Source organism: Trachypithecus francoisi, unplaced genomic scaffold (assembly GCF_009764315.1).
Source record: "Trachypithecus francoisi isolate TF-2019V2 unplaced genomic scaffold, Tfra_2.0 Lachesis_group14, whole genome shotgun sequence".
In the NCBI taxonomy this organism is placed as follows: Eukaryota; Metazoa; Chordata; class Mammalia; order Primates; family Cercopithecidae; genus Trachypithecus; species Trachypithecus francoisi.
In genome coordinates, this window is record NW_022681459.1 from 4,153,597 (window position 1) to 4,178,318 (window position 24,722).

The following is a 24,722-nucleotide window of genomic DNA, read 5'->3' on the forward strand; positions in this document are numbered from 1 at the left end:
ATTAGGAGTTTTGCTTTTCTTCTGTCAAGCAATCCTGTTTTTCTCTATAGAGTCTAAAGTTTAGAAAAATACCTCACAATGCTTTTTTTGAGCACTAAGTTCAATGATGGTGATAATACAATTTGGACAGTTTAAGTATTCTTGAAACTTTACTCAAAGTGGCACACAAAATAACCTCACTTTCTTTTCAAAGACAGAACAATTTCACAGCACATTCAATTTGAAGATAGATATTATATTTGAATTGGAAGTGAGGCTGACTAACTCTGTCCAAATTCTAATGCATCAGTCATTGTAGTGAAGCTAATAATGAAAGAAGCAGAGACTTTCATTTCTATGGAGACAAATTGACAGAGAAGCCAGATTAGTCTTTTCTTCCTGAACGAATAACTGCTTTTGTTAGAAAACAAAATAATGTATTTTATTTACTTGAATACTGCTTTAAAAAGTTAATTCCTCTTTTTAAGAGTTACTAGAAATTAAAACAACTCAACTAAATAGATTTCTAATCCAAAATACATTTATCTTTGGAAAGCAAGGTAACCGTTGTAAAAAACACTGTATTAAAGGAATAAAATGCAGTGACCTGAAATATGGGTGAACATATTCACATATGATAGTGTAAATAAATATACAGAACCACTCAAATATACAATTATAAAGAGAATGGCAAAGTACCTAAAATAGCATTTTTACATATAAAATTTTTATATTAAAATATTGCTCATAATAAATAAGAGGTGATATGAATTCCATTTCCCTCTTAAAAATTATCTTTAGTAGTTTAAGGAGTTTGTTAATCTGTTGTTTCGACAGGTGAATTACATTAAAATGTTTAATAAAATGACACTCTAACAGTATATTTAAGTAGTCACATGTGATAAAATCTGTTTAGTAATTATGGGAGAAAAGAGTCCCCAAATGAGCCAAAATGATTAGCCCCAGAAGACTAGAGTATAATGATCTGCTTTATTTGAAAAAGATGTCTAATACTGTCTTATGTTTGGCAAATTTAATGACCATAAAAAAATGGACCAGGACTTTCTTTAAACTTCTTCAAAGTCTGCATGTCTGGGAGACCAATAAAGGGCAGGGCATACTAAGTAAGTCTGTTTAGGTCAGTTGTTTATGGGTAGGTGTGACTTCATTCCTGTTCGCCCTACTTGCAGACATGGTAACTTAGAATAGTTCTTCAGAAGCTGTTCGATGGCAACGTGGCGGACATGGAGCTGTGAGGCCAAAGAATCTTTTTCTTGCACTTGGTGTGTTAACTCTTCAAAAACTTCTGTAAAAGATTGAAAAACTTTCATTTGTAGTATGCAGAAAGCCAGTGCTATGATTCGTATTTCAAGAACTCTAACTGAAATCTGCATTGGGCAGTGTCACAATGAAACTGATTTGATACCAAGGAAACAGTTGTGTTCTCTACAAAGCATATCAGTTCTGATCATCCTAGGCATCTGTATACTGTACATAGCCAAGTGGAATTTGGCTTTTCTCCATCAAGTGAAATTTAAGTCATAGCAATGACTCCAGAGATGCACAGCAAACATGGTGGCTGCTACTGTAGCTGAGCCACTTTTCACAATTAGAATCTATAAACAGATTCAATCAGTATATAATGTGATTTATGGACAAGAAGTGCCCGTTAGTATTCAGGTCTGGAATCAACTCTAAGAGGCTTTGGAATCAGACTACCAGGAGTTTTGAATCCTTGTTCCTACTCTTACGTGCCTTAGGCAAGCGACTTTTGGTTTCAGTTTCCTTTCCTGTGTAACATTAATAATGATAGTAAGCACTTCACCAGGCTACTGTAAAACTTAAATGAGATCATATTTGTAAAGCATTCATAAATTTCTACAACTATTATTGCGATTATTTTTATTATTCTGAGAGGCTGTGTGGTTAAGCTTTGGAGTTTAAATCCTTGATCTGCTACTGATTGGATGCATGATCTCTGTAAGCAACTTAACATCTCTGAAGTACAATTTTCTCATCTAAAAGGAAATAAACTGAAAAGGAGACAATTGGGGAATCTGAACATTAATTGTTAAGTGTTAGCACTATACTTGATGATGTTAAGGAATTACTAATTTTAATGGTGTGATAATGACATTGTGACTGTTTTTTAAAAAGTTATCTTTTAGAAGAAATCCTAATCTATGGACAAAAACCAATGTGTTAGCTGGGATTTGGCTGAAAATAATCCATGCTATGGGTAGTGCATTGGGAATGGATGCAAGTAGAGATGATTATTATTATGCCTTTGATAACAGTTGAAGTTGGTGAAGATGGCTTAAGGGGTTCACTATACTAGTCTCACTACTTTTATATATGTTTGAAATTGTTTATAATTTAACAAAAAAGACTAATATCACGTGCCTTAAAGAACTGTTTGGGAGCACTCCCACACAGTGCCTGGTGCAATCGTGGGTAGTCAATAAAATGTTAGTAAGAGGCTGTAGTTTCCATTTTCACTTAGAAAAGAAAAATGTGGCCAGGTGCAGTGGCTCAAACCTGTAATGCCAGCTCTTTGGGAAGTTGAGGCAGGAGGACTGTTTGAGCCCAGGATCTCGAGATCAGCCTGGGCAACATGGTGAGACCCCATCCCTATAAAAAAGAGAAAATTAGCTGGGTGTAATGGTGCACATGACAGTAAGTCCCAGCTACTTGGGAGGATCACCACTGCATTCCAGCCAGCGTGATAAAGCAAGATTCTGTCAAAAAAAAAAAAAAAAAAGAAAGAAAGAAACTAAAAGAAAAATGTATTTCCTCTGCAATTGAAAGTTGTTTGTTTCTTATTCTTTTTGCTCTGGAAACTCTAACAGGTTTGAATATCTCATTTCCAAATTTAAAGGTAGATAAAGCTAATGGTGTCTTATCATAGGTGATTTTCTATGTCAAAATTTTTCACACACAAAAAAGCAGTGCGAGTGATTCTTACCCTGGATTTGCTGGAGGAGCTTTGCATTCAGTTGTTCTACCTCACCAAGAGTCATCGAATTCACTGAAACATGAAAATGTATTCACTATTACCACAACAACCTAGGAAAACATGCAGCTTACATCACCAACATAATATCCTATTTTTAAATCTGCACTTAACTGTCAACACAACATTCAGCAGTACTCCAGCATTCAACCATTAACGCTCTTAAGTGTGGAGGAGACGTTTTCAAACCCTGACGACAACCCATGGTAAGAAACTTTTATTTTTATTCTGTTTTGAGACAGGGTCTTGCTCTGTCACCCCGGTGGGAGGGCAGTGGTGTGATCAATGGCTCACTGTTGCCTCAACCTCCTGGGCTTAAGTGACTGCTCCCACCTCAGCCTCCCTAGAAGCTGGAACCATAGACGTGTGCCACCACACCTCACTGTTTTATTTTTTGTAGAGATGGGGTCTTGCTATGTTGTCTAGGCTGGTCTTGAACTCCTGGGTCCAGTGATCCTCGCACCTTGGCCTCCCAAGGCTGGGATTATAGGTGTCAGCCATTGTGCCTGGCCAGAAACATATTTTTTATCACTCCCAGTACACCACCACCCTCCAATGAAACAAAAGTTTCACCAAAAAATACTCAGTAGTAGGTCCAATGAATTCTGTTATCTCCTATTGTGTTTCAGTTTTTACAAAGTGTTACTCACTACCCATTAAGCTTATTTTGATTAAGCATTACACAGCTTATAATATGCAATTTGAAAAATTAATTTGTCTATCTAGATATACAATCTTAAACAATTTACATTTAGAATCAAGAAGTTGTATAACAAGTTATCAGAGGTCCCTTCTGGCTCTGAAATCATGATTTCAAGACAATTAAAATCACCTCAGCTTCTGTAAATTTTTGTAGAAATAGTTGTAGAGACAATGAGTCACGCTTTCTAACTTTACAGTAAGTGCACACATTACCTTTGGCCTTTAGTAAAATGTCAGATTTTTGCTTTTGAAATGCCACCACCAGTCAACAAGACACATGCCTACATCAGTCCTGTAGGGATCAGCAACATGACAATGTGTATTAGCCAATAGATGAAGCTGTACTTCTAAACTACATGAGTCCTAGATGTTCCAATTCACAGTCTGTTGATTCCACGTAGTGTAATTATTTTACATGGCAAAACAAATATGGAAACTGCTGAACTTCAATGCTTAGAAGATAGAATTCCAGTGAATGAAAAGTTTTAAGACGTCTCATTTTTGCTAAGGTGAACCTGTTACCAAATCTACGTTTCCACAGCAAAATTTCTGACCCATTACACATTTATACAAATATATAGAAATCCCAAACCACCCAACTGTTACTTTTCTCCCCATTTTACTTACATTCCTCTCTGCTGTAATGTGGATGCTGGGTCTGGACATCAGCCTCTGGACTAGAGATTGTCTCTTCTTTTTTCTGTGCTTGGTTGTGACTATGAGGCCACAATACACTGTTATGACATAAAGTGGCACCTGAATCTTGTAACATAGCAAGTCCAAAGTCTGTATTTTCCCTCTGCTCCAAAATTCTTTGTGTACGGTTAGAGATACCACCTGCACTTCCATCTATCCATTTTGCAGAATATTTCGGTACTTGGGAATCAAACTGTGGGAGTAATTTTTCTTCTGGCTTATGCCTGAAATTAAATAGATGCTGCTGGGGGTTTTTAGAACATTCCGAATCTGAATCCAGATCCTTATTTTGTGCATACTGTACAATCCAGTTTATCTTCTTACTCAAAATGGTTTTAACTTCTTCGTAAGTACTTTTTGAAAGCTTAGATCGAGGACAACCCTGGTTTGCAATTAAATGATATTTTTCAAAGCAGTCTTTATGGCCCCTTAATGATTTGGTGTGCAAGAGATCAGACTTTGGTACCCCTATGGAAAAAAAAGAGAAACAAAAGACTTGAGAAATTTTGTTTTCTATAAGTCACTTTAAGAATATACAAACCTTAGTAATATCACAGAGTCCTTGATAGTCTGCGAATTAGAGGGAAAATGCTAAAGAACATTAGTATTAACATAAAATGTGGCCTAATAATTTCTGCTTAAATTTAATTCAATATTCAGTAATATCAAATTCTTATGGATAGCAAAACCTAAAAACTTAATTATTCAATTTTAATCTTAGTTCAGAGATGTTACTGCACAATATAAAAAAATACTACTGAACCCAGCAATTTACCTTTACAGATTCTTGGCCTTTACATTATAGTGCTTTCTTCATTAAACCTTCTGAAGTACACACTTGCGAAAGTGTCTATAATATTATGAGGTTCAATAACAGAAATACTCAACAAGTCTCCCCCGCAAAACACAGTAAATCATGTTCTTAAATTGTGCTATGTTTATTGAAGAAAAATAAACCAGAACCAGAATAATACAAATTAATAAAAGTCAAAAAGTCAATAAACGATTCAGATTTATTTTTTAAGAAAATCAAAGCATCTAACATTTTTCAAATTTCCATTTTATAGTTACTAAAACCTTATCAAGATTATTTTCTAGAAGAAATACATTATACACAATAATTTTTCATATAGCAATAAATTCAATCTGCCAAGATCCAATAGCCAGTAATTCTTCAACTCACAAATATTCAATATATACCATAAATAACAGAAATATTACTTTTTATATCTCCCAACTTTACAGTAGTGTAAGTATGCTACCTCAATTGTTTTTCAAAAATATAAAATACATTTTCAAATATCTAATACATTTCAAAATATAGAATATATTCACACATGTTTATAAGTTCAAGCCTATTATTAAAGTCAAACAGCGCTACTTTTATAATGAAGGTGAATCAGGAATGCGGACCTGAAAATTTATGTCTGCCAGAACTAACCAGTTTAAATCTGCTTAGCTTTTTAAATGGAGTAAGCGGAGAGCCAATCAGGAGCTAGTTTTAAAAAAAGTTTTAGCTGATTCATCAGAAAAAAATATATTTTGTAATTCATCCTTTGCTTTGAAAATTGAACTCACAGTGGTTTTATTATTTGAACTCCAAAGTCTGGCTAAAAGAAAGATAATGAAGCATTTGCACTTTAATGGTATGAAATCAAGTATTAACATGTATTAACATACTTGTGAATATTAATGTTTAAAAAATATATAATATCAGCCAATGGTGGGACCTGATGAGACTGTCAAAACCAAGTGTTAAATTGGTTATCGGTTCCCTCAACAGTTACTGTAAGCTGTGAGAACACACCTCTAAAACACATTCGTATTATAAGCACATGTAAACAACGGCTCTCATGAGGTAAACTCAAATATCTGAGCCTTGTTTCTTCCAATGAGCTCAGAAATTGCTAGAAACTTAAATAGAATTTAATACACATTTTATTTATCACGTTGCTCCTTGTACTGCAATTGTGATCATGTATACATTTCTACCAGTTATTATCTGATTAGGTCAAATTTCCAGCAACATTAGAACACATAAATTATAAATCTCAAAGCTTTATTTAGTAATAAAGTATACATCTTCAAAAATGGGTAAACTGACATAAAAAAGAAGTTCACAAGCCCTGCTTTATTAAAAGTTGTATTATTACGCATAGTAAGACAAAAACAGTAGTTATCACAAGTTATGCACGAAAGGAAAAATGGTTCCACTCTGCTATCTGATTCCAATGCTTAGCTTTCTGGGAAACACTGGTATGCACAGAGAATCTGAAGCTTGCCTATTAGTAACTGGAACATTTATTAAAGAGCTCCCCTACTCTCTGCAAACTCTTTTAGGTCTTGTTGCCAACAGATGGTTAGCTAATCCCTCAAAACAGTAAATAGTCTCATTCTCAGTGCACTGCCTCAGCTCTATGTAGCAATGATTTAGCTGAATGTAAATATAGTAATTTGTAAGTTTCTCCTCCAGTTTATATGAAATGAAATTCTTTAGCATATAAAAAAAGTTGTGAACTAGGCTATGGAAAGTAATATTTATTGTTAAATTTTGTGGGGTTTTTAGTATTTATACAGAAACTCCAAAACAAGATGAAAAAGTAATTACATTAAATAACTAATTTTTTAATGTACTCTAGAGCTTCAACAACAGGTCATTATAATAGATATCTATTTGAAGAATAATATGGACTTTTAAAGTTTTTTTTAATCTACTGTTTCTTCTTAATGATTCATGTAACATAATTTCTGCTTAGATGTACCTATTGGCTCCTTGAACTCACCATACTGAACATTAACTCCTCTCTCACCATGCAACTCCAAAGCCAATCCTCTTACTGAGTCTGGCATCACCAACTGCTCAAGGAAGAAACCTGGGTGTCCTCCTTGAAAGCTCTTCACTTCCCACAATCCCATAGGTTTTGCTGTCTTACCAGATTCCCCCACCCCCCACATAAAATCTAGCACCTACAACATCTGAAATCCTTCTGCTTCACTCCAGCACCACTCCCACTACAAATGTGGGTCATGATCATCATCATCTCCTGTCTAGTTTTTCATTTCCCCTAAGAAGCCTTGTCTAACCCAAACATCTGGGTTAGTTTATCACACTAGATTTTACAATTGCCTCTTTCCTGGCCTGTATCTCCTGACAAAATGTAGGTTCTGTGAAAAATACAGACCTTATCTCTTACTCATATATTCTCAGTGTCAAAATGCCTGGCACACAGTGGGTACTCAAAAGTAGTTAAATGCATAAAAGAAAATTAAAAATATATTTTAAAACACCAAAAACAAACCAATTATCAGTCAAGGTCCCTCCTAGCAAGGGAACCAGAATTTGCAGTTCTGCCAGGCTGCTCAGCGGGTAATTAAAGGCATCTTTCAGTGAAGCTACTCCTATATTTAGCCTAATGGGCTATTAGTCTAAAGAACCTATCAGTGGCACTGACAGAAATGGCATTCCTGTGGCATCATTCAATCTTCCAAAGAAAATCATGAATTTCTACTCGATTATGTATTTTTTAAATAGAAATTTACATACAGAAAATATACAAGAAGGCGGTTTTATGTTAACTGTAGCTCATTCATCTAGATATGTACCTCTAATTTATTCATTCATCTAGATATGTACCTAATTTATTCAGTTACATCAGTCATACTGAAATTTAAAAACTGAGTTAAAGACTGAGTTTTAAAGTTCAATTCGAAACATTTGTTTTATAAATATATTTTAAAACATCCTGTGCAGCAGTAGCAGAGGAAACAAAAACTTCTATAATACACTGACTACTTCACATACTTGAAAAAAATTACTTTTTAATTTAGAAAATAATGTGAGTAGCTCACTTAATTTCCATCAGTAACATATATATCGTTTTATAAACTCTTGACGTGATTTGTTTTTTCTACCTCATAAGTTCAAGTTATTATAGCAGAAACAACCATTGCTATTATCAAGAGATCCCAGTGAGTTTCCCAATTGACTTTTCAATTTTAACTGCATTTACAAGCGTAAACAGCTCTGAGCACTAATTCGTTTCCTAAGCAGCTTTTGAAAGGGAATGAATCTAAATGCAACACAATCAGCTGATACTTTTGAGGAGCTGAGTTATAAGAATTTCCAAGCCAGTTCAACCAAGATTGTACTTCAATTTGCTTGTTAATAAAAATTTTGAAGGCCAACGTAATTGACTTCCTATTATAAAAACATCTTTAAGACACTTCAAAGATATCCATATGTCACTTTTTTAAAATCATAAAGTCATTATGAGAGAACTAAGACCTTAATTGGCAACCAAAAGTTTTAATCTTATTTATTTATTTTTTTAAAGTATGGATTTCTCAACGGATGCTGGAGAGGATGTGGAGAAATAGGAATGCTTTTATACTGTTGGTGGGAGTGTAAATTAGTCCAACCACTGTGGACTAACTGTGGAAGACACTGTGGTGATTCCTCAAGGATCTAGAACCAGAAATACCATTTAACCCAGCAATCTCATTACTGGGTATACACCCAAAGGATTACAAATCATTCTGCTATAAAGACACACGCACACATATGTTTATCGCAGCACTATTCACAATAGCAAAGACATGGAATCAACCCAAATGACCATGAACGATAGACTGGATAAAGAAAATGTGGCAAATATACACCGTGGAATACTATGCAGCCACAAAAAAGGATGAGTTCATGTTTAACACAGGAACAGAAAACAAAACACTGCATGTTCTTACTCATACTGGGAGTTGAACAATGAGAACACATGGACACATCGAAGAGAACATCACACACCGGGGCCTGTCGGGGTGTGGGGTGCTAGGGGTGGGATAGCATTAGGAGAAATACCTAACGTAGGTGTCGGGTTAATGGGTGCAGCAAAACACCATGACATGTGTATACCTATGTAACAAACTTGCATGCTCTGCACACGTATCCCAGAACTTAAAAGTATATAAAAAAAAAAAAATTATGGGTTTCTTCTGGTTAGAGGCTATTCCTATTCAATAATCTTATTTTTCTTTTATCTTTTCCCATTTTATCTGAGTTTTTATACTATTATTTTATACTTTGAAAACCCTACCTCTAACCCATCTAGCATGCTATCCCCACCTCTATCCTTTAAGTTCCTCTTTAAAATAAATTTGCTTTAAGAAAACTTGGTTAAATCCATCCTAAAAGTGCAAAGACTACTCAAATGTTTAGATGTTTAGCTCTAGTTACCACCATTACTCTTATTTTGTTGTTTTTTTGAGACGGAATCTCGCTTTGTCACCCAGGCTGGAGTGCAGTGGTACAATCTCAGCTCACTGCAACCTCTGCCTCCTGGGTTCAAGCAATTATCATGCCCCAGCCCCCAAGTAGCTGGGACCACCCAGTTAATTTTTGTGTTTTTAGTAGAGATGGAGTTTCACCATGTTAGCCAGGCTGGTCTCAAACTCCTGACCTCAGGTGATCCACCTGCCTCAGCCTAGCAAAATGCTGGGATTACATGTGGTGTGTAATCCCGGGATCACAGTGGCATGAGGCACCGTGCTTGGTCCACTATTACGCTTTTAAAAGAATGATTAAATGATTTTATTTAATTCACCGATTGTAGGAACAATTTTTTTTCCTAACAAAGATAATACTCCAAATGGCACTAAAAAAATAACCACAATACCAAAATGCTTAAAGTTCTACCACATGTCCCATGATCCTCTGCTTTTACCCCTAGCCTCTTGAAGAAGACCTGATTTATGACTTGGTAGTAATGAGTAAGCAAGACAATCTTTTCCTGATGATTCACCAGCTGGTCCTGTCAAATAGCACTGTCTCTCAGCTGTCTACACTGATGCTGAATGTCTTTATACTTCACACATTCTTGAATCATGTCATCGGACTCCCTTACAGTTTTTGTGGTCAATTAGACTACATTTGCAATTTGATTACATATTCCATTTCCCAACCAAAGGACTGGCTTAACATAGTCTGGTGCTCCAGAAGGCGAGCAAATAGAATATAACCATCAGTGGATGTGAAGTTGTAACATGCAGTATCACATCCGTAGGAGATTGGAAAGCACTAAGAAAGCAAGCACACCAACGTTTATCTCAAACTTAGAGCAGAATTAGGGAACTGGGAGTATAGGTTTGCTAAAGGGTGGGTTTATGTGTTCTTTCTTAATGTTGAAATAAGGCAAAAACATTAATTTAAGTTTCTGGTTAACATGCTGTGAAAAAATTTTAAGCACATTGCCTTAAAACATGATAAACTTATTTGCGCAACAATACATGCAGTATGGCTTCAAAATATTTTTTGGCTAGATGTGGTGGTTCACACCTATAATCCCAGCACTTTAGGAGGCCAAGCCAGGTGGACTGCTTGACACCAGGAGTTCGAGAGCTATCTAGGCAACATGGTGAAACCTGGTCTCTAGAAAAAAATACAAAAATTAGCCCAGCATGGTGCATGCACCTGTAGTCCCAGCTACTTGGGAGGTTGAGGTAGGAGGATCATTCGGGCCAGAGAGGTGGAGGTAGCCTGGGCAACACAGTGAGACCCTGTCTCATGAAAAAAAGAAAAAAAAGTTTTTTATGGAGGCTCACATTTTGCCCAGCCTAAATAATTTTCCAAGATCAAAGGTGTTTTTCTTTTTGTGATGATCTTATCTTGGATGCTAAGAAAGGGAGTATAAGTACTTGAATATGCATGTGTTGTCCATATTAAGTAACAGTAATCTTGTGCTTCTTTAAGCAAGGGTTCACTGTAAAAATGGGAGGGCAGCCAAATTCCATCTTATTAGGAAAGACAATGGATTAAAATGTTACTTGTTTTTGAGGCGCAGACAACCATTCCTGATAAAAATAAAGGAAAAGCCCTGTGGGTAGAAGTGGTACTCCCATGGACTGAAAGCTGGATCCACACTGCAGGTAAGTTTTGTTTAGCCCACAAATATTTTAAAGAGAAAAATTAAAAACAAAATGAGAGGATCTAGCAGGATCTGGCTGCTGAACTGGGTATGTACTCTTTAATTCCAAATAGTTCTTATTATTTCCTTAATGAAAGCACATGTACCTGTGACTCTGCAGGCTCCAAATCCATGTCAGGTCACCTGTACTGTACTGAGACTGGGCTGGATTGCTGCAGTGTAAATACTACTTGCCCCAGTGATGGTTTCGCGCTTAATTCGATTAGACTACTATGCATTTGATGGGCAGGCAGTAGCCAAGCCATAATTCAAGAAGAGTTATTACCATTATATCTGTTGCCAAGCACTGCCACTCAGTGGGAGGATGCTCAGTTTGTCTATTCTGTCATGTGACCAAGGTAGAGGATTAGACTGAAAGTGGGAAGGGAAGGATGAATACCTGGAGTATCCACTTCCCACAAAAGGACAGGCTTCTGCCTCTTGGAATTTTTTATCAGTTGTCCTAGGTGCCTTAGAAAGTACTGTGATAAAGAGTACCTCATTTCCTTGCCCTCATACCTTTAGCTAACTCAGGAGCCACTTAAATGACTAAATAGAGTCTGCCATATTCAAGTACCCAACATACCGTTTACAAATAAAAGGTAACTGCTTGGCAGATGGAATACTGGCAACCACATGAAGCCAATATACAGATGGGTTCAGAAACTTGCTTTCCCACATTTGGAGAATCATTGCCCTAAAGAAAGATTTATCAACAGGTGGTCTTCAGATGGCAGACTTCAGCTTAGAGATGTGCATGCCATTTAAAAGTTCCTGTGTGTGCTAAGGATTAAGGCAGTTAATCAACGCAGCTTAATCTAATAAATGAATTGTAAGGGAAAATTTCAATGAGCTAAGAGTTCAGAGAGACAATGATAAACCTCACCCTCAACCAAGGAGGCCAGAGCAGAACTCAGATCTTTGATGGATAGATGTATACATTGTAAATGACATGTCAAAAATAAAAACTCTCTCAGTGAATTCTACTTTTTCATTCCAACAGTTGGAAAGTTGGGGAAACACACCTACATAACAACTGTTTATTACTAAAAAGGCACAAAACTAATCCAAACTCAATTCTACTCCTTAATGTAGCTACTTGTTTTTTTAACAGCAATGCCCAACAGAACTTTCTGTGGCGATGGACACATTGTATCACTGAGCTATGCAATAAGTAGCCATTTGTGGCTACAGGATACTTTAGCATCTGAAATGTAGATAGTCTGACTGAAGAACTCAAGTTTTAATTTTAATTTAAATGAATTCAATGTGGCTAGGTTACTGAATTGGACAAGGCAGCTTGTCCACAGGTAACTAAACAAAACAGTACTCGGAAAGAGAACATGGATAGAAGCTATCATCATTTCTTTTAAAAACCATACTGAGATATATATATATATATTTTTTTTTTATATGGAGTTTTGTTCTTGTCACCCAGGCTGGAGTGCAATGGCGCGATCTCGGCTCACTGCAACCTCTGCCTCCCAGGTTCAAGCAATTCTCCTGTCTCAGCCTCCCGGGTAGCTGGGATTACAGGCACCTACTACCACACCTGGGTAATTTTTGTATTTTTAGTAAACACAGCGTTTCACCATGTTGGCCAGGCTAGTGTCGAACTTCTGACCTCAGGTGATCCACCCACCTCGGTCTCCCAAAGTGCTGGGTTTACAGGCTTGAGCCACCACGCCCAGTCAGTGTACTGATAAATTAATATGGGATATTACACTCACAGCACGATATAGAAAGGTAAATTTGTTTTTCTGGTAAAATAAATGAAATTTGGGCTATAAGGTTTAATTAACATCATGTTACAAAAAGTTTTAAGCCAATAATCCAATGGACCCAAGTAACCCTCTACATGTTCCCTATTCCCCTAAAGGATTTAAGTGAATGTACTGACATTTATTCTAAAAAAATTTTTGTGCAAGAAATTGTCGTAAGACACCTAAAAAGCTATTCAAATTAACCATAATTGAATTACTAGTTTTAAATATCCACTTACATGGGGCATATGGAGACACTAACTTACAGCAAAACAAAAACACAATGAAGTTTCCTAATGATAGACAAAGTTAAAAAGATGTTACTTAAACAAAAGATAGCCTTTAAAATGCCTTCATAATAATAACCAAATGAATGAGGGCACATTACTATGAAAAAGCAAATTTAGGGTTTGAAAGCAAGAAATGTGATAACTGTCTCTTTGCCCTTCATCTCCTGAACTGCCACCTGCTCAACTTAAGTTCTGAGAAAGTGATCTATTTTCTTACAAACAAGAAAGGTAAAATGAAAAGCTCATCGGTAACTATTTATCAAACATAAGTTTTGCAACTCAACTTCTTTGCATATATTTGAATCACTGTTTCTGAAATTCTAGCTAATTATTCCTTAAATAAATGATTTATAACAGCATCTAATGGAAATATACTAGCTAGTGAATTTGAGGCATTTATAATTCAATTACTACTGAAGGTAGTAAATGGTAAAAATTAAGGCTGAGTTGAGAAACGATCACTACAACTCACCAACCATTTGATAAGAAGACTAAAGCTAAAAATAGAAAATGCAGTAATTGATTAATCATATTGCAAAATGCTGAAATAGAAATAAAAAATTACAGTTCAGACCAATGTGAACTAAAAATATGTAGTATTATGACAATATATGTTTTAGTCAATCTATATTTTAATCACATACCTACAAGCATTTCTTTTTCTTTTCTTTCATTTTTTTTTTTTTTGAGACAGAGTCTTGCTCTGTTGCCCAGGCTGGAGTGCAGTGGCACGATCACAGCTTACTGTAGCCTCAATCTCCTGGGCTCAAGGGCTCAAGGGCTCAAGCAATCCTTCCACCTCAGCCTCCTGAGTACCCGAACTACACAAGTATGTGCCACCCTGTCTGTAAAATTTTTTCATATATATAGTAGAGAAAGGGTTTTGCTATGTTGTCCAGGCTGGTCTTGAACTCCTGAGCTCAAGCGACCCTCCCACCTTGGCCTCCTGAAATGCTGGGATTACAAGCATGAGTTACTGTTCCTGGTCAATCGTTTCTTTTGATGATGCTACCATACAGAGAGACAAGGATAGGAAGCTGTTGTTGGGTACTAAACATACTGACTTATACCTATGAGCCTGAATTCTATCTCAAGTTAATGTCCTTAAACACTGGGATCATTTGTCCTAAGTGCATCATAGCAATTCTAGAGTAAAAAACAAAACAAAACAAAACAAAACAAAAAAAACCCCAAAAAACTGTGATCTAAACAAAGGGGTTGGAGAACTAAGGTACAATACAGTTTTTTCCATAATGTAACATAGTTTTTAACATAATAGATTTCATGGCATCAATTCACTAGTAAACAGAAGACATTCAAACAAATGATAGAATTGCAAACTGGGACATACATTTGACCTGTAGTCTACGTTTGAGAATTTAAGCTACATGCAATGGGAATTTAATCACCAGCAAAAAAGATGAATATATAAAAAGATTTTAGTACTGGAAATTGAACACAAGCTAAATATTCATCAAAGAAAACTGGTTAAGCAAATTATGGTACAATGGGATACAAAAAAATGATGTGGTAAAAACTTTACCTGCTAATAGAAAAAAGATGTTCTTATTAAATGAAAGACCTGGTTATTATATGGTGTATACAGCCTCATTTCATTTTTTATAAACAAATACTTAAACACAAAAATGTTTTAAAAACATTTCTACCCCCTCCCCACATGCTGCATTGCAGAAAACTTAGAACACACCAATTAAGAGTATGAGTAATAGGTAGAATTATGAATATTAATAATCTTTTTGCTTTCTGTATTTGGTTTTCTTATATTAGGCATAGTTTGCTTTTTAATAAAACAAGAAAATTTTAAGAAAAAAATTTTTTTATCCTTTTAAGGAGTGAAAACTTAAGAGACTGAAAAAATGCCTGTGAAGAAATGCTTTTTAGTTTGAGAAAGAACACAGTGCTCTTGGTATCGTATGGTATGTTCCAACGAACTAAGTTAAACAAAAAGATTAAGACACTAAAATGGTAAAAGATATGCATTCCTAAAACATCCTAAAATTCTGAATTTTTTTTTCGTTTGTGAGAATCCTCTTAATAATGTATCTAGCAAAGAAAGTAATACTCAAATGAAAGCAGCCCTCCTCCCTATAAAAGTGAAATCACAACCACAGTCGTTCGAGCTGGCAACCCTTGCTGGAGAGCCAAAGACTACAAAGGGAGTGGAGGAAATATGTTGATAACTGAAAAAAATGCATACCATTGAATTGAACAGATTTGCCGGGCACCTACCATATGAGGAAATAAGGAAAGCTAGGGCAGAAAAATCTACTGAAAATCACATCACTGAAAGGTTAACTGAGGAGAAATTTAAACCTCTTCAATGTATACAGAACACTCAATTATTCTGTTAATAAAGAAGCTGTTCAGCATACAAACCAATCACAGCAATACCCTCAATATGGCATTTCATCTTTTCAGATAAGATGAAAACAAAACTCTTCTAAATTTCTATTTAAATTAACAGTAACATTTGCATCACATACTATGTTTACCTGTATTTATACAGGGTTTCTATATTCATCATTTTTTCTCATCCTTGCAGCATCCCTGTGACACAGGCAATGATGTTATTTATTATCACCTCTCATTTAATAGAGGTACTCCAAAAGACAGGCAGCTGCAAACAAGGAGGAAGAAAAGTAAATGACGTTTAAGACAGAGGGCACTAGATAAGCAAAGGCTTAGAAGTGAGACAGAAAGAAAGGGAGAGACTGAAGGAATGAGAGCATGACTGGCTGTAAAATGCCTCTGGAGGGTAATGAAAGATGAAGGTGGTCAGTTAAGCAGGTTCCTGGTCATGAGAAGAATTACATGCCATGTTAGGGAGTTAATAATCTGCAGAAAATGGTAGAAAATGATTTAAGTTTCATGTACATGAAATGGCATGATCAAATTTGTACTTTAGAAATCTTTATGGTGGTACTGAATGAGAAGTGTTGGAAGTGTGGAGTAGGGATGCGGGAGAGGATCAAGCCTATGAAACCAATTAAGTGGTCTGTGAGGTAATACAGGTAAGAAGAAATAATGGCTTGGATTAAAGTGTGGCAGAGAGAAGGACAAGAAGGGAACAGACTGGAGAGAATCAATAGGATTCAGAGACAGACTACATGGAGGGGGTGGGTAGGAGAGAAGTGCTGAGGGTTGACAGAACTGTTGCTAGCCCAGCAATTTGCCTTTGCAAACTGGAAAACCATCACTGACAGGGCACACAGCTTGAAAAGCAGACCTCAGGCTAGATATGAGCCGGAAGTCATCATTGCACCTGCAGAACTCTCCCTGGTACAGAACTCTTCCTGAAGAACCTGGTCCTTCGATCACCAGCGTTAAGAGTCAGCTGGAATTCTTGTTAAAATTCAAATTCCTAGTCTCAACCCTGGACCGCTAGTGAATCAGAATCTCTGGGAGGATGGGCCTGAGGTTCCATGTGAATCAATGATAAAGGAAATACATCAAATGCATGTGTATATGGAAGGAAATTACTTTAGCTCAAGAAACTTCGGCTCGACACCTGAAGAATATCTACATGGAGAGGCCTAGCAGGTAGGATATATGAGTCTGGTGCTCAGAATAAAGATTTGGCTTCACAATATAAGTTTGTAGAGTTCCAGCTTAACTTTACCAGCTTACAGAGGTATAGTTGAAGCCGTGGTAATAAAAGCAACTAAAACAAGCGGCCAGGATTGAGGGAGTTGAGTATTTCAACAAACAGGTAAATGTCAGAGTTTGAAAACTCCAATAACACGAACCTGTTTTATTTCCTAGATAGCTAGGTGATCGCTGGTGAGAGCAAGACGGTGGCAAAGTAGAGGGCACTGAAGAAAAGCTGGGAGGAGAAATAAGAGACCCTAAATGAACTGCTCTTTAAAGAATTATAGCCTAAGGAAAAAAGGGAAAAGGTTTTTTTCCCTTGACTTTTTCTTTTAAAATGGGAGACATGAACACTTCTGATATGCTAGCTAACCATTCTTTTGGCCAATCTGCCAGGTACATAGAAAACAACTGTAGGTTGCCAAGCTGATGAGTCAGTAAAACAGAGGAGAGGGCAAATAGATGCATTAAGAGTGGGAGGTTGGACACAGTGGCTCACGTCTGTAATCCCAACACTTTGGGAGGCCAAGGCAGGTGGATCACCCTGAGGTCTGGAGTTTGAGATCAGCCTGGCCAACATAGTGAAACCCCATCTCTACTAAAAATACAAAAATTAGTGGGCACGGTGGCAGGAACCTGTAATCCCAGCTACTCGGGAGGCTGAGGCAGGAGAATCACTTGAACCTGGGAGGTAGGGGTTGCAGTGAGCCAAGATCCTGCCACTGCATTCCAGTCTGGGCAAGAGAGCGAGGCTCTATCTCAAAAAAAAAAAAAAAAAAAAAAAAAAAAGAGTGGGAGGCAGAAAAGACAGAAGATGTAAGAAGTGTGAAAGAAATTAAATTGTTCCATATTCACTCTCAATTGAGAATTGCGATTTCCCAGAATATCTATGACTGATATTTATCCAATACATTTTGTCAATACATAACCCGGTAATCTAAAACTGACTTTTCTGGAGAATTTCCTAATATGTAGGAATTATATTTTATCTATACTGTATTTATTCTACTGTGTAGTAGAAATAAAATTGATATGGTTTCGATTTGTGTTCCTACCCAAATATCACGTCAAATTGTAATGCGCAGTGTTGAAGGAGGGTGCTGGTAGCAGGTGACCGGATCATGGGAGCAAACTTCCCCCTTGCTGTTCTCATGATAGTGAATCTCACGTAATCTGGTTGTTCAAAAGTGTGTAATACCTCCCCCTTCTCTCTTCCTTCTTCTCCAGCCATGTAAGATGTGCCTGCTTCCCCTTCACTTTCTGTCAAGATTGAAAGTTTTCTAAGGCCTCCCCAGCTATGCTTCCTGTACAGCCTGTGGAACCGTGATCCAGTCTCAGGTAGTTCTTTAAAGCAATGCAAGAACCAATACAGAAAATCGGTACTAGGAATGGGGCACTGCTGTAAAGATACCTGAAAATGTGGAAGCGACTTTGAAACTGGATAATGTGCAGAGGCCGGAACAGTTTGGAGAGCTCAGAAGAAGACAGGGAGGTAAGGGAAAGTTTGGAACTTCCTAGACACTTGTTAAATTGTTGTGCCCAAAATGCTGACACTGATATGGACAATGAAGTCCGAGAGTAGGCGGTCTCAGATGGAGATGATAAATTTATTGCAGTAAAGGTCACTCTTGCTACGCTTTACCAAAGAGACTGGTGGCACTGTACCCCTGGTCTAGGGACCTGTGGAACTTTGAACTTGAGAGTGATGATTTAGGCTATCTGGTGGAAGAAATATCTAAGTAGTAAAGTGTTCAAGATGTGGCCTGGCTGCTTATAACACTATACAGGCATATATGTGAAAAAAGAGATGATCTGAAACTGGAACTTATATTTAAAAGGGAAATAGAGTTTAAAAGTTTGGAAAATTTGCAGCCTGACCATGTGGTAGAAAAGAAAAGCCCATTTTCTGGAGAGAAATTCAAGCCAGCTGCAGAAATCTGAATAAGTAAAGAGGAGCTGAATAGCCAAGACAATGAGGAAAACACCTTGAAGGCATTTCAGAGACCTTTGTTGCATCCCTTCCCATTACAGGCCCAAAGGCCTAGGAGGAAAGAATGGTTTCATGGCCTGGGCCCAGGGCCCTGCTGCCCTGGCACAACCTTGGGACACTGCTCACGTCCCAGCCACTTCAGCTCCAGCCATTGCTAAAAGGCCCCAGATATGTCTCAGGCCTCTGCTCCAGAGAGTGTAAGCTGTAAGCCACGGCTTCCACGTGGTGTTAACTTTGCAGGTGTGCAGAGGGCAAGAGTTGAGGCTTGGGAGCCTCTACCTAGATTTCAGAGGATGTATGGAAATGCCTGGATGTCCAGGCAGAAATCTGCTACACGGATAGAGCCCTCATGGAGAACTTCTACTAGGGCAGTGCAGATGGGAAATGTGGGGTTTGACTGCCCCCCAGAGAGTCCCCACTGCGGCACTGCCTAGTGGAGCTGTAGGAAGAGGGTCACCATACTCCAGACTCCACAATGCTAGATTCACTGACAGCTTTCACTGTGTGCCTGGAAAACCTGCAGGCACTCAACCCCAGTCTGTGATGTACCTCACTGTATCTTGGAAGTAACTAACTTGTTTTTTAGAGGCTCAAAACAGACTTGCCTTGTCTCAGATGAGACTTTGGACTATGGACTTTTGAGTTAATGCTAAAATGAGATAAGTCTATGAGGGACTGTTGATAAGGGATGATTGTATTTTGCAATGTGAGAAGGACATGAGATTTGGAAGGGGCCGGGGACAGAATGATATGGTTTGGATTTGTGTCCCCACCCAAATTTCAGGTTAAACTGTAATCCCCGATATTGGAAGAGGGGCTTGGTGGGAGGTGATTAGATCACGGGGGCAGATGTGCCCCTTGTAGTTCTCATGATAGTGAGTTCTTACAAGATCTGGTTGTTTAAAACTATGTAGCACCTTCTTCTCTCTCTCTTCCTCCTTCTTTGCCCATTAAGACATTCCTTCACCTTCTGGTATAATTGTTAAGTTTTCTGTGGCCTCCTCAGCCATGCTGTTGCACAGCCTGCAGAGCTGTGAGAAAATTAAACCTCTTTCTTCATAAATTACCCAGTCTCAGGTAGTTCTTTATAGCAGTGTGAGAATGGACTGATACAATAATGAAAATGTTGATTTATCACGATAAATGGAAAATAATTTGTTCAGCCAAATTAACATGGTCAAAATTATGAAGGATAATAAGTAACAGAAATTCCCTCAGAGCAAATAGTAATATAAAAACTTTGAAGTATTTTCTACTGTTCAAAATACTTACAGATACTGAAGATCCTCTTTAATATTTGAAGACATCAGTATAAAAGTATGAATGAAGGAGTATTTCACGTTAATCTTGAAACACTCCTCCCATATAACACAACCAGATTTCCTCAATGTATGGGCTCTAATTTTCAAAACAGACCAGCAATTATCATTAAGTTCATGGTAGATATTATTCCATCAGTAATCATAAGTTTAGGACAGATATTAAAAATGTCATTAAGTATATTTGTGTAGCACTTCAGAAACTGGAAGGTGCTTTTGGTGTCTATTATACTTCATAGTGGTAAATAATCCTGTATTAATTCCAATATGCTATATAATTTACTTATTCTGTTGTCTTTTTCCTCCTCTCATGCAAGCCTCATGATAGTGGGGATTTATTTATTTTTGCTAACTCCATTATCTCTAGCTACTAGAAAATTGCTGACACTCAGTAGTTGCTCGATTAGTATTTATTGAAGGAATATGTTTAAAATTATGGTGAAATCAACCATAGAGCTTTCATTTTGAGATTTAGATTTACAGGTACACACAAATCATTGTTTTGCTTTACTGTTGTACAACTCAGTCAGTAACAGCAAAGAGCTACCAGAAATAGATAACAACATTAATTTAAAATTATTTGTAAAGAACAGACACTGTCCCCTTGTTAAAACAATAAATCCAAAGCTCAGTTTAATGGGTTTATTCTCCTTATCAAATTCCTAACAGATGGTATGATAAATTGAATTAGAATAATTTAAATTCACTCCAACCAGAACTGTGGTTAACATTTTGATAACTCTGCAACTTTACTTCGCTACTTTGATTTCAATCACTCATATATTTTTCATGCCTTGCCTTATTTAAAATTCACATTTAATGCTCATTTCCCATAATATGGTGATTAAAGGTAACAGCAAAATCACCTTCCAACCTCTAAAGTGCTATACAAATACAATTATTTTGTTTTTAATTTATATTTGGTAATAAACATTGAAAAAATGTTCTTAAGTTTTAATTTTGAACTGTCAACAGAGGAACAATATTTCTAAAATGTACTATTGACATACAAGTTTAATAATCATTATCTTCTAAAATTCAGAAACTAGGCAGCTCAACATTAATGAACACTTTCTTTTCTCTCTCTCAGGTTGTCCCAGCATCAGCTATTGAGGCTGATAAGCAAAAGGGAGCTGCTATGCAATTTCAGGATTGGTGCCGAAATCTTCATTCGTGCTCACACTGTCTGCTTCCACTCACTCATAATCCTATTCTCTCTCTTGAAAGAAAGGCTAATCAGGATAAATATGCCAGTCTGCCTTACTTGGATTGTGGAAGGACAGAGAGCAGTGTTAGAATCACTGTTTCATTACCAGCTGACATCTGCATGGTTCTTCTGGGTTAGGACCAGCAACAAGACTGTCTCGTGTGTGTCCTTTTTCTTCCTAGTTCCTCCCATCTCTCTGATTAACATCAATTCAATAAAAATTTCTCAAAACTATATTATGTTGGCATACTGTTTGTTTAGATTACAATCTCCATGGAAATTGCATCACTCCACTCTCTTAGGTCATCAGAAATCAGTATTTTTGGCTATTCCACAGAATGTGTATTCATTAAATATCGTGAGTAGAAATTATTTAAAAATTAGGCATGTCTTAGGACCCAAACTTTAGTCCTTGCTTGAATATTCACACTTGTGTAATTCATTTCCAATCTTGCCTAAAAGTTACTTAATAGCTACTAAATTCCTAAGAGTCCATGTCATTTTCTTTGGAAGAAGAAATTTAGGCACCTGGATGCTTTGGAATCAGAGACCCTGGGTCTCTAACCTTTGTGATTTTTGGAATAGTTACCCAGACTCTCTACTCACTTTCCTTATTCATCAAACTGGGGTAACACAGAACCTACTTCATATAGTTGTATTAAGAATAAAATTAAAAACTGCGTGGAAAGTGTACAATACCTGGTAAATAATATCCAAATATTGTTTAGATAAGAGACTTACCTAAAAGTACAAATTCCCTAAATATTTACTGAGCATAAGGTGGACTAGTTTCTTTCAACTACAGGGTGATACTTCACTTCCTCTAGAGTAGAGATAAATCTATCTTTGTCTTCTTTCTTCACAGGCCATTATTATTTGCATGCAATAAGAAAAATTACACTTTTAGTGTCTATTATACTTCATAAAGGCAAATAATCCTTTCTGGACAGGTGATGTCTCTTTATCACTTCTCCAGTAACAGTTATTATAAGTTATGTCAACATGAAAACTATCTTTGAGAATAATTTTGATCCAAGTAGTAAAGACTTTCAATTTAGATTTAAGTTGTTTTCATATATCTCATAAAACATTTCTTTTCATCTCTGTCAGACTATTGGGATAAATGAACTATGATTCTGAACCAGAAAGTCATTTTTATGTATTCTAATAAATCATTTTAATTTATCATTATGATATTCTTATTAATAGGATATTCTGGGTTATACACACTGCTTGTTTTCAACTTTAAATCACTGGTTTAAAAGAACATTATTTTTATCACTGACTTAAAAAGCACTCAAGATCATCATTATGAACATATATACTCCTCTGCTGCAGAGGACATACCTTCACAACCAAAATTTATGTGTGATCTAAATTTTAAACACATCCTAGACTTTAGAATTAGAAAGCCTAACAAAGTTAGGCAGGAGAAAAAAAAAATGAGGCTACCATCATTAGGGCAGGGATAAAAGTCTGGAAACTGGCTCCTCATATATGGGTTGTTAGTTAAATCACAAGTCTTTACAAGATATTGTTAGCCTAGTTTCAATGATTTTTCTATAAAAATATTCTATTATTTAAACTAATCACCAATTAAGCCTACTTTTTACTCTCACCCATCCCTACTCCTATTCAAAAAAAGTATTACTACCAGAGCCATTTTTAAAGTGTTCAAAGTAAGCGATATTAAAAGGCAGTTAAGGAAAAAAAAAGAATTAACCTTGAGCCTTTACTTTCAAGTTGCTATGATGTGAATGTGTCCCTCAAAGTTCATGTTTTGGAAACAGTCCTTAAAGCAACAGTGTGGGGTGGTGGGGTCTAATAGGTGATTAGGTAATGAGGGTTCTGACCAAATGAATGAAGTAATGTCATTATTGTAGGAGTGGGTTAGTTATCTTGAGATCACTTTTATAAGAAACCACTTTTGGCCAGGTGTGGTGGCTCATGCCTATAATTCCAGCACTTTGGGAGGCCAAGGCGGGCTGATTATGAGGTCAGGAGATCGAGACCATCCGGGCTAACACAGTGAAACCCTGTCTCTACTAAAAATACAAAAAAATTAGCTGGACGTGGTTGCGGGCATCTGTGGTCCCAGCAACTCAGGAGGCTGAAGCAAGAGAATGGCGTGAACCCGGGAGGCGGAGCTTGCAGTGAGCCGAGATTGCACCACTGCACTCCAGCCAGGGCGACAGAGTGAGACTCCATCTCAAAAAGAAAAAAAAAAGAAACCACTTTTGTTATAAAAGTGAGTTTAGCTCTCTCTTGACTTCCTGCCTTCTGCCATGGGATGATGCAGCATGAAGATCATCGCCCAAATGCAGGGCCCTCAACCTTCAGAACCAAAAAATCTGTGTTCTTTATAAATTACCCAGTCTCAGCTATTCTGTTACAGCAGCTCAAAATAAACTAAGATAAGTACATTAAAGATCACCAAGCTAAAGTTCAGAATTCCCATTAGGCTTTATACTTCAAAGTGCAACTTTTAGTTAATACATGATGTTTGCTATTACAGGATGGGAAATGAGAGAGGCTAATGCCAGACTGAACTAGCTCTTTACAGCTTCCCGATCACAAGTGGTGGGCACCTTTACTTAAGTGGAAAAAACGTCACTGTGTCAGAAGCAGGACAGAGAGGTACAGTTTATGTCCTCTTCGAGTAATAGGCAACCAGTTCAAACTTCCAAACCAAATCAAGAATGTCACATTGAGATTCAAATTGGTCCCCGACTACTGACCACAAACAGTACATGGTAAAGACACAGAGAACCAAGGAACAGTAAGATTAAACACAGACACGAATTCACCTACAACTTAGCCAAGATCACAGATTTTTCTTGCTGGAAAGATTGCTAAGGAGCTGACTTTGGGTCTCCTTCTAGAATGGTTCCTAGAAAGAACTAATCGAGAGAAAGTAGTCCAAGAGGTACTACACAGAGAGCAGCCAGATACATACTTACCAACCAGCAAGGCCAACTTACACTGGAAAACTTTGTTTGGCACAGATTGAGTATCTCTTATCTGAAATGCCTGAGACCAGAACTGTTTCAAATTTCAGAGTTTGGAATATTTGTATTATACTTACTGGTTGAGCATTTCAAACAAAAAAATCTGAAATCCGAAATGCTCCAATGAGCATCTCCTTTGAGCATTATGTAGGTGTCAAAAAGTTTTACATTTTGGATTTTGAATGCTCAATCT

At 36.9% G+C, this 24,722-nt stretch overlaps 1 protein-coding gene across 2 annotated transcripts in view; it reads right to left on the minus strand.

Moving 5' to 3' along the window:
* Positions 1–955: 955 nt before the first annotated feature.
* The window catches only part of CUNH21orf91 (chromosome unknown C21orf91 homolog), a 29,405-nt gene continuing 5,638 nt past the window's right edge, over positions 956–24,722 (minus strand). For both annotated transcript variants that reach the window (XM_033232193.1, XM_033232194.1), the window contains exons 3-5: positions 4,322–4,858; positions 2,945–3,007; positions 956–1,285 (exon numbers count right to left, since the gene is read on the minus strand). In XM_033232193.1, coding sequence (XP_033088084.1) covers positions 1,119–1,285; positions 2,945–3,007; positions 4,322–4,858 — 767 coding nt within the window. In that variant the 3' untranslated portion in view covers positions 956–1,118. The remainder of the gene's footprint in view (positions 1,286–2,944; positions 3,008–4,321; positions 4,859–24,722) is intronic.